The sequence below is a fragment of the Asparagus officinalis genome, chromosome 2 (assembly GCF_001876935.1).
Source record: "Asparagus officinalis chromosome 2, Aspof.V1, whole genome shotgun sequence".
In the NCBI taxonomy this organism is placed as follows: Eukaryota; Viridiplantae; Streptophyta; class Magnoliopsida; order Asparagales; family Asparagaceae; genus Asparagus; species Asparagus officinalis.
Genome location: NC_033795.1, coordinates 81,938,728 through 81,950,228, shown reverse-complemented (window position 1 = coordinate 81,950,228; position 11,501 = coordinate 81,938,728). Strand labels below are relative to the sequence as shown.

The following is an 11,501-nucleotide window of genomic DNA, read 5'->3' as shown; positions in this document are numbered from 1 at the left end:
TTTATTTTTTTTTTTTTATGACAGATACTGAATATGAAAATTGACAGATATAAAATTCAGTACTATTGCAGTAAAATAATTTGTTAACTACTTAGATGCAAAAGGTTAACAAATTAAAACAGTTAAACAAATATGAAATTCGGGTGAACAGTAACAATTTTTTTTTAATATATATTTATTTTCAGATTTAAATTAACAGCAATAAATAATCTATCTTCTAGATTGCTAACAAAATAAACAATTAGTTTAACTGAAAATAAATGAGTTATGAAAATCAGGCCTGAACGGGGTGCAGTCGTGATACACTGCCCTAGAAGATAGAGGACCCGCCTGTCGCCCTGGCGTAGTTGATCCTCCCCCCTAGCGGTAAAAGCCCCCCGGAAACGGCCGGCCTCTCTACTCGGGCGCGAGTAGCAGAGCTTCTGCTCAGATGAAGATGATTGCCCAAAATAATCCTCAAAATATGTAGCCGAAAATCTTTGAGTACTAAGAGTAGCAGAAGGAGGAAGAGGGAGCTATGAAATTCTTTGTGAATTTCTGTGTGTTTTCCCGAATGAACTCTGCCTCCTTATATAGCCTCATGAACCAGTAACCGATGCTGAATCTCCTCGTCCGTTGGGCGTAAATCACGCTGCCGTTACATAATAAATGCTGCCGTTACATAATAAATGCTGCCGTTAAAAAAAAATAAAAGCTGGAGAAGCAAAACCCGAGTGCGGTGCGGCGTGGCGCGCGCGTCGTGTCGTGGCGAGGCGAGGCGTGGAGAAAGAGCTCAAACACTAGTAGGCCCAAAACATTACTCAAAGCCCATTAGGAAGTGAACCATTATAAACCACTTGAACTTCTCTTCAACTTCCAATGTGGGACTATTCACAATTGCCTTTTCCTTAAGAAAATGCTAACACAAGTATGGGAATGGAGTGTAGGAGCAGTTCTCTAGATCATTTATGTTGGAATCCAAAACATTTATTAGCTATTTAAGAAGCAAAGTACAGAGTGGACAGAGTTGTGCATTTCAATGGGTTGAAAAAGTTCTCTCGGAGCTTTTATGGCGTTAGGCGTTAGATCGGAGTACTTTTTTGAATACATCTTTTTTGTTGTGTTTGGGAATATTGATGCTTTCTGACAAGGTAATGGTGGGCCGTCTGTGGACGTACTTTATGTATGCCTCTTAGGCGGGTTTGCATTGCAATTAACCACTTTCGAGTCTTTTAAGTTTTTTCACTAAACCAAGAATGCTCTTAAAAACTCACATTCTTCTATAGGGGGTGGAGTGGGCCCAGCCCAAATGGCATGTCTGGTTTTGAGCCGGGCTAGTTCAGACCCTAACCAAGGCTGGCCTCAACGGGTCGAGCCCGAGGGCTTTGTCTCCGGTGTGGAGCTAGGTCTAGCCCAGCCCACGGTCCGCATGGGGTCAGGTGGGCCTGACTCGGCCCAAGGCAGTTCGGGTCATTGGTTGGCCCGTATTTTTACAATTTATTTTTTTTCAAAAGTTTTGCTTGATTATTATGTATAATTTAAAGAGAAAATTTTGTATTCTATATTTCTGAAAATTCTAAACTCTATAAATTTACAGTTGGTGATGAAATTATTTCAAATGACAAAAGATTCACAATAATTTGAACGTTTTTAGTAAATCATTATGATTATAAATATTCACTAAAATACTGAATAGAGTTCAAAAAATCTCTATTATTACTAAAATTACAGCTAAAATTCCCCAAAACTGCAATTTTCAATTGAGTTGCTACTAAAATTACATCAGTGTATAACTATCATGTAAGGCGGCCTGGACATTGCTAGTCGAGCCAGGTTGAACATGGGGGATGGGGGGGAGTGGGTCGGGCCTACTTCTTTGTCCCTTGGTTTAGAGTAGAACCCACCCGGCCCATGAACTGGGTATATCACGAGTCGGTTTGGGCTCGACAAACTGTTGGTTGTGCTAGGTCTTGACCCAACGCAGGCTGGGCCGGTTTAGTTTGAACCAATCCGCGCCCACACCTACATCCAAGGCAAGTGACTAGTTTTGTTAATGTTTAGATCTTGTTAAAATACGATTCATGTATGAAGATGAATTTTTTTTAATCTTAGTTTTGATTTTCTAGTGAAATTTGAGTAGGAAGAGATTGGTTGCAACACAAATCAACTTTGAAGATGGTTTATATATACATTAACAAACAAACGTGTTTTTTGTGTGATTACCATAGTTTAAAGGTGGTTTGGGTTACTTAATACTTGGATCTAGATTGTGTTGACATATTGTTTATGTCACCACATTGTTTATGTTGGAGAAACCATTGCTTGTTTGTTTTTAGTCAAATTATTCTTGCGTAGAGGCTTGACGTGTTTGGATCCAATGAATGATCCCAAACAATATATTTACTTTAACTGCACACGGGTTCCACACGTCAAGCAGTGGTTGCAAATTCTTGTTGAACCAAAATTTAATACTTGAATTGTCTTATGTAAGTTACTGACAATCAAAGGATACAACGAAGTTTTGTAGCATACGGATCATCATGAAAGCTATCTACAAGCTACGACTTGGCTGCTATTTTGTCTTCAATACTGTTGGTTGAGTGCATCAATATTCACGATTCAAGATTATATTAGCTAATCTTGTACACCTTGCACAGTTTATGCTCATTATTGAAAGTACCAACATCTTTTAAACAGGGGTTAGTAGCGGATAAAACCCCGTCACATCACTGGCTTGAACTGACTATCTCTACGGTTTTATTTTTGCAGATAAACCCTAGTAATGAAAATTTTCTTGACTCTTTTACCCTCAGAGAAAGATAAAACTATTTTTTTTATCAAATAGACCCCTTGAGAATAAAAGAGTTAGAAAATTTCACTTGGGGTCTATCTGCAAAATAAAACTAGAGAAGTAGTAAGTTCAGAACAACGGCACTCTTAGGATCTATTTGGGGTCTATTCGTGTAAAAATCATCACCGAGCTACCTACCCTATCCACCATTTCTATAGTAACCAATAGTAACCACCTGCCCATCTATAGTACTTACTAACCACAAAACTAAGGCTATAAATAACCCCCCAAAGCCTTCGGTGGATATCATCCATTAGCAAGAAGAAAATAAAGAGAGAAATAAAGAAAGAGAAAAATAAATAGTGAGTATTTGTAAAAGAGTGTAGTTGTTTGTAATAGAGAGAGTGTTTATATTAAAGAAAGTATTGAGTATTGTACCACTATAGAAATAACAATTAAAAAAATTTAGTGTCCACCACTCCTCTAAACTCAACGAGTGGTATCAGAGTAGGCAGTCAGAGACCGGCTCTCTCCTACTGTGATCCTATCGGTGTTATTGACATTCGAAGTTCGTGCTCAGTCTAATACTATGAAATTAGTTGGTCAGGGACCAGACTTGCATGAAGATACTGAAGCAGTACCACGTCACAATAGCAGATCTGGCAAGTACTATTATTACACTTAAGAAAATGGTAACAACTACAACTACTATATGACTTGTATGAAGTCCTATTTGCAAGAACAAGACATGTGGGAGGTCATCGGGGGTGCTGAAACTATAGCACCTCAGGAAGCTGGCGAAGTACTAAGGAAGTGGAACATCAAAGCTGACAAGACTATGTATGTGCTGGAGACGATAGTAGAAGAAGATCTCGTAGACTATATGCGAGATGCTAGAAATTCGAAGGAGGCATGGGATACGCTCGCCACACTTTTCTCAAAGAAGAACGACGCTTGACTTCAGTTCGTTAAGAATCAACTGATGACCTTGCAACAGTAGAACTTAAGAATTAGTCAGTACTTCAAGTAAGTAAAATTATTCTGTTCAGATATTGCTCAGTTAGATCTTGGCTCTAGAGTATCGGATGTAAGGATACGAAGAATAATCATTCATGGTTTAATATCAGAGTACCATGGCTCGTTGCTGCTACACACGGTTGGCTGACTCAATCAATATTATTAAAGTTGGAGAGTTTTCTCGCTACATAGGAAACCCTAGCCAAACAAATTATCGACATTTCAATAAAAAATAAAGATGAAGCACTCTTTAGCAGCAAGGAGAGAGGCAAACCAAGAGGCACAAGCAAAGAGGAATATAGAAAGGTTGGCTCAAGGAAGCAGCTAGGACGGCTATACACCGGCAGAACACAACAGCGTGAAGAGCAAGGTGATCGTCAAGCAAGACGACCTGATGGTAGCTACTACAACTGTGGGAAGAAAGGACATTTCGCTAGAGATTGTCGTTGTAAGAGAAGATCTGCAGAGGGCAATGTTATAACATTGTGCACATGTTAAGATGATGAAGAAGAATAGGATGCCCAAGCATCCGTGGCCATCATTGAAGATGTATCAGTTGACGAAGAAGAGGTCGTTGATATTGCACTAACCTTGATTGTGGAGGGATTTGAGTCCGCACTTACAACGGTTTCAGATCGAGAATAATTTAGCTACATAAAGATTGGATCGTCGATTCTGGCTGTTCCAATCACATGATAGGAGACAAGGTGAAGCCTGTAAATATGAAGGAGTATAAAGGTGGTCTAGAAGTTGTAATAGCTAATAATTCAAGATTTCTTATAATACACATTGAAAAGAGTGTGTTCACACTGTGCTACAACCCGAACTAGATAAAACTACAAGATGTATACCATGTACCGGGTATGAAAAAAACATTCTATCTGTTTTTTAATTGATAACTTCTGAAAACTATGTAGTAATTAAGCCGCAAGATGTAAAAGTCTATCAAAACTTGAAGCTACCAGGAGCACCTGTTATGGTGGGACGAAGAGTTGAATCTATTTATGTAATATTGGCAGAATCGACATACATAGATAAAACTTGGAAGAATGAGACGACTGATTTATGGCATGCTCAACTTGGCCATGTGAGCTATCACAAGCTCAAGACCATGATGGAGAAGTCAATGTTGAAGGGTTACACACTTGGATATTCGAGGAGGAATCGATCATAAGTGGAGGTTGTCAATACGGAAAGACGCATCAATTACCGTATTAGGAGTCACAGTTTAGAGCCAAGGAATCTTTGAAGCTTATACACTCAGATGTATTTGGTCGATTGAAGTAAGAATCAATCGGTGGGATGCAGTACATGATCACTTTTATTCGATGATTACTCGAGATATGTTTGGGTGTATTTCCTAAAGGAAAAATCTGATGCACTATCCAAATTTAAGCAATTCCGAGGAGAACTCGAGAAGAGGATTCGTTGCTTATGCACAGACAACAGAGGAGGGTACACATCAAAGGAGTTCTATGACTATCTGAAGCAACATAAGATTCATCGACAGCTAATGTGTCCATATACTCCGCACAAAATGGGGTTATTTAAAGGAAGAATCTTCGACTTGCAGAGATATGTCGAATTATGGTTCATAACAAGAACGTGCCAGGATGTTTTTGGGTTGAGTGCGTGAAAACTATGATGCACGTGATCCATCGGTTATCACAACTAAAATTGGAGTTCATGTCACCATTCTAAAAGTTGTGGAATATCAATCCAATCGTAAGCTATTTCAGAGTTTTTTGTTGTGTATGTTATGTCTTTGTATTTGATTACTTACGCAGCAAGTTTGACAAAAAGGTTGTAAGATGTATTTTTGTGGGGTATGATAGTGAAAGAAAAGGATAGAGATGTTGTGATCCCACAATTGGACAATGCTACATATCAAGAAATATAGTGTTCGACGAAGCCTTGTCTTAATGGACTCCACAAAAGTTATGCTCCCAGACTCCAATAATCTAGAGGATCAGTTACAGAAGAAGCTGGGAGAGCCAAGTCAAGAAGAAGAATTACAACAATTAGAGAAGATAGAACCAAGTTCTCACACATCTCCAAAGCAGAAGAATCCATAGAAGACTAATGTTCATCAGATAACACAAGAAAAGGAGCACCCAAGTAAGATAGAAGATATAAGTGAAGAACAAACAAGAGAAGCTCGAAGATTGACTAGACCTAGGAAACCAAATCCCAAGTATGCTAATGTTGTTGTAATAGAAAATGTGAAGGAGCTATCCGAGAATGATTATGAAGACAATTTGTGAAAGAAGAAATTCAAGCATTCAAGAAGAATTTAGAATTTCGCCTGGACTCGTGAATGGAGAAGTTGGTGATGAGGGAGAGTGTGAAAATCATCACCTAGCTAGCTACCCCTACCCTAGCCACCATTTCTATAGTAACCAACATTCACCACCTACCCATCTATAGTACTTACCAACCACAAAACCAAGGCTATAAATAAGCCCACAAAACCTTCGGTGGATATCATCGCAGTAGCAAGAGAAAAATAAAGAGAGATAAAGAAAGAGAAAAATAAATAGTGAGTATTTGTAAAAGAGTGTAGTATTTTGTAGTAGAGAGAGAGTTTGCATTAGATAAAGTATTGAGTGTTGTACCACTAAAAAAATAATAATAAAATATTTTTAGGGTCCACCACCCCTCTAAACTCAACACTAAACTCAACACTATTCGCCCCTTTAAAGTTTAAACAAAGGATGTCTTTGTTTAAATTTCTTACCTCTTTGTATATTTGAAGTGTCAATTTTATTGACATCCTTGTCCTATTCTTGCAGGTGTTTGTGGTGGGGCATGACTGGGGTGCGCTGGTGGCGTGGAGTTTGTGCATGTTCAGGCCAGACAGGGTGAAGGCACTTGTGAACCTCAGTGTAGCATTTAATCCTCGGAACCCTGCCAAGAAGCCCGTCGACTACTTTAAGTCTATTTATGGAGATGATTACTACATCTGCAAATTCCAGGTTTTGATTGAGTATACTGGTGCATTTAATCTTTTGCGAATGAAATTGTCGTGGATAATCGGCTTGATGTTACGTTAATCCTACTTGTGTTAATTCTGCGCACGTTTTTCTGAACTTTATTGTCTAAATGAGAATTTCATAATGGTATGATAGAAACCTGGAGTTGCTGAGGCGGAATTTGGTCAGTATGATATTAAATCAGTTCACAAGAAATTATTGAGCTCACGGGATCCAAGGCCATTCTTCATACGAGAGGGGCGCGGTTTGGGTTCACCAAATGATGAAATCGCGCTGCCTTCGTGGCTCTCGGAAGAAGACATCAACTATTTTTCAAGCAAATATGAGAAGACTGGATTTGCCAAACCAATCAACTACTACAGGAATCTGGATTTGTAAGATCCCATACCTTTCTACTTTACAAAGTGCTAAGTGACATGCATGTGTTGATCGTGTGCAATTCAAATTTAGTCTTCTCCTCTTATCACACTTGCCCTGTGATAATTTTAGGTCAGAGAACTACTCCACCAGCCCATTAGCTCCACTATAACACCTAACTACGACTTGTCTAAATCACTTTAGGATTGAGTTCATTATGTAAGGAGCGTTAGGGTATTGATGAAAAGAGTGGAAGAAGCATGTGAAAGGTGGAAGAGCAATCTGAGGTAAGGGTACGAGTGAGATTAGGGAATCTCTCTTTGATCGTAACCTTTTCTTTGACTAGTGAAACCCTCAAGATGTTTTCGCTTGTGGATGTAATTTAGGTTACTAACTGAACCACATTAAATTCTTGTGTGTTGATTTTCCCCTCTCTATTATGTCTATTCCGTTCTATTATCTTTTTACTTTGTATAGAAATCTTCCTTGTTTGAGAAGCCCACTACCGTAACAAGAGTGGCGCCAAACTTACAGTTTTTAGCGAGATCAAATTCTTTTATTTCAGACCCCATTAGAGTTATAGAAGCAAGCCATTTACAATTCTGCTAAAATTGCGATTCTTAACTCATTCATTTTGGCAGGAAAGTGTAACATGGCATTCTTGTAGCCACTTGGTATCAAGCTATTATTTTTCTTTTTCACTTTCATAACAATATGGCTGAGGCATTTTTGGCCCCTAAAAAGACACAATGAACTTCTCTATACGTGCATGTATTAAGTTTACAGTAAATTTCACACGACCAACTTTCTTGCATTTTGAGATGATATCAAAAAACTTTTAAAAATGTCACATAACACCAAAAGTTGTGTCAAATTGCGGTATTATACTGATAACTTTGTGGTGTTATGTGACATTTTCAAATGTTTTGCACGCTATGCCAAAATGGGCAAAACTATTTGGGAGTTATGTGAAATATAGTTTTGTTTACAGAGAGTTTGCATGTGTAACGTGCAATCTTCTATTTAGTTTTTGTGACCAGTATTAAAATGCATTGAAATTACCACATCTCATTTTCCCCCTATTTTCTACTTTTTATCCTTTTTCTTTAGGTATCGCCTCTTTCTACTTGTATTTTTACGCAGAAAGTGACAGCTTTGTCCTTTAATTCGATCCTGTTGGTGTAGGAACTGGGAGTTAACAGAGCCATGGCAAGGATGCCAGATCAAAGTACCGACAAAGTTCATCGTAGGAGACATGGACCTGACTTATCACTACCCAGGAATCCAAGACTACATACACAAAGGTGGTTTCAAGAAGTCCGTTCCGCTCCTCGAGGAAGTAGTAGTAATGCCCGGAGTCAGCCACTGGATCAATCAAGAGAAGGCGCATGAAGTGACCGAGCACATACTTGACTTCATCAAGAAGTTCTGAGTTCATTTCTTTGTTCGTGTAATAAGCCTAGAATGTGTTATTCTCTCGAAGACATTTCAGTGATCAACTTGTATTGTTTGTCTCAATATGTGGAGGATGTGTTTCTTGATAATAATAAGTCCAGGGTGTTAAAGTAAGAGAGGGAGAGTCTTGAGTAAATTTCCCTTGAATTGAATATTGGGTGTGTACATATATATATACAAGTAGAGGAGGGTGAGGTTTGTTCTCATAACCAAGGTGGGACTAAACCCACTACTAACACAATATTATCAACGGTCCCCCTTAAACTCATGTTGGATCAAAAAAAGTGAGTTTGCGTACAAGAAACTAGAATCGATGAACGGGTAAGGTCTTTGTGAAGAAATCTACAAGCTTTCAGCGGATGAGACATGAAGAAGTAGAATTGTCTTGTACTTGATAACTTGTTAACGGACAAAATGAGCGTCAATCTCAATATGTTTGGTCCTCTCATGAAATACTAGATTATTAGCAATCTGGATGGCACTCTTATTATCACAATAGAGAGGAGTAGGAGTCGTAACAATAATACCGAAATCAATGAGAAGACGACGAAGATGAATAATCTCTTTAGCTGTTGTGGACATTGCATGATACTCTGTCTCGGTTCTGGAAAGAGCAATAACATCTTATTTCTTACTCTGTCAGGAAATAAGGGAATCACCAAGAAATATACAATAACATGCGGTAGACTTCCTGATAGTGGGATCACCAGCCCAATCAGCATCAGAATATGCACCAAACTCTAACTTGAATGTAACAAGAAACAGAAGAGAACGAGTGCTAATATCTCGGAGATACCGAAGAATCCGTAATAAGACAGCATAGTGAGCAGAATCTGGGGCGCTAACAAATTGACTGATAATGCCAACAGCATGAGAGATATCTGACCGAGTGATGCACAGATAGACCAACTGGCCAATAAGATGTCGGTATCGGGTAGGATCAGATAGAGGCTCACCATCAGTAGAGCGAAGTTTGACATTTTGTTAGAGTAGAGCATCGACAGTTAGCTCAACGCGATCTGGAATATCTGAGAGATACTTCTGTTGAGACAGTAGTACACCTTGTGGGCCCTGAGAAATTTCTAGACTAAAAAAAAGTGAAGAGATCCAAGATTCTTCATGTGGAACTGTTGTTGTAATTGAGATTTTATGAACTGTATATCAGCAACATCATCACCTGTAATGATTATATCATCTACATAAATGAGTAATAAAACTCTGCCACGCGATGTAGTGTGAACAAACAGAGAAGCACCTTGATGACTCTCCATAAAGCCCGCCTTGAGTACGACATCACGAAACACTCAAACCAAGTGCGGGTTACCTGCTTGAGACCATAAACAGTACGACGAAGGAGACATACGTGCCCCCGGAGGAATATTGGACCCTGGAGGCGGTTGCATATATACTGTCTCAGATAAAGAGTCATGGATAAAAGCATTCTTGACATCCATTTGGTATCAGGGCCAACGATGAGCAGCAGCAACCGCAAGTAGAGTACAAACGGTGGGCATCTGAGCAACAGGAGGAAATATCTCCTCATAATCAATACTTTGTTGCTGAGTAAATCCTCGAGCCACTAAACGAGCTTTTCGACGTTCAATGGTGCCATCAGGATGATACTTGACCTTATAAATCCATTTACTACCAACAAGAGAGATCCCAGGGGGACAAGGAACAACATCTTAGGTATGTGTTTGCTTAAAGGCCTAAAATTCCTCAGTCATAGCTTGTCGCCACTCTGAAAATTAAACTGCCTCTTGAAAGGACTTTGGCTCAACAGTAGTATGAATGGCAGCAAGAAGGTTATGAAAGAGAGGTGAATATGAAGTAACCGAATCATACCAGGCAGGCATGACATGTGGGCATTTGCCTCGACGAAGAGCAAGAGGAACCTTAGGCGGGGGAGATGTTGGGGCAGGTGTGTGGAGATCAACAGTATTTTCTGGAGTGAGTGTCATGTCCACGGTATAGGGATCAGATAGTGTACGAGAAGGTTCAGGTGAGGAAGAGTCAACAGAAGGAGATGGAGAGATGTCAGGGAGATCTCGAAAGGAAAATTGTGGCGAAGAAGTGGGTAATGCAGCTGACGGTGAAGCATGATCAGTAGAGTGGAGGAAATTGAAGTCATAAGAAGCAGAATAATATGGAGAATCCTCTTCGAACTAAACATGACGAGATATATGACCTCGATGAGTTACGGGATCATAACAATGATAACCTCGATGTTCCGAACTAATTCCTAAATAGACACAAGAAACAGCTCTGGGAGATAACTTATCATGTTCGTGAGTGTTCGCGTGGAAAACTGTTTTCTTTTTCATTGATATGATTGTCATCTTGGATTACAAAGATCCGGTCGCCAATAAGATGTCGGTATCGGGTAGGATCAGATAGAGGCTCACCATCAGTAGAGCGAAGTTTGACATTTTGTTAGAGTAGAGCATCGACAGTTAGCTCAACGCGATCTGGAATATCTGAGAGATACTTCTGTTGAGACAGTAGTACACCTTGTGGGCCCTGAGAAATTTCTAGACTAAAAAAAAGTGAAGAGATCCAAGATTCTTCATGTGGAACTGTTGTTGTAATTGAGATTTTATGAACTGTATATCAGCAACATCATCACCTGTAATGATTATATCATCTACATAAATGAGTAATAAAACTCTGCCACGCGATGTAGTGTGAACAAACAGAGAAGCACCTTGATGACTCTCCATAAAGCCCGCCTTGAGTACGACATCACGAAACACTCAAACCAAGTGCGGGTTACCTGCTTGAGACCATAAACAGTACGACGAAGGAGACATACGTGCCCCCGGAGGAATATTGGACCCTGGAGGCGGTTGCATATATACTGTCTCAGATAAAGAGTCATGGATAAAAGCATTCTTGACATCCATTTGGTA

At 39.4% G+C, this 11,501-nt stretch overlaps 1 protein-coding gene across 1 annotated transcript in view; it reads left to right on the top strand.

The window, feature by feature from the left end:
• The window catches only part of LOC109831841 (epoxide hydrolase A-like), a 17,329-nt gene extending 8,623 nt beyond the window's left edge, over positions 1 to 8,706 (top strand). Inside the window, exons 2-4 of the mRNA XM_020399298.1 lie at positions 6,580 to 6,762; positions 6,916 to 7,154; positions 8,323 to 8,706. Coding sequence (XP_020254887.1) covers positions 6,580 to 6,762; positions 6,916 to 7,154; positions 8,323 to 8,569 — 669 coding nt within the window. The 3' untranslated portion in view covers positions 8,570 to 8,706. The remainder of the gene's footprint in view (positions 1 to 6,579; positions 6,763 to 6,915; positions 7,155 to 8,322) is intronic.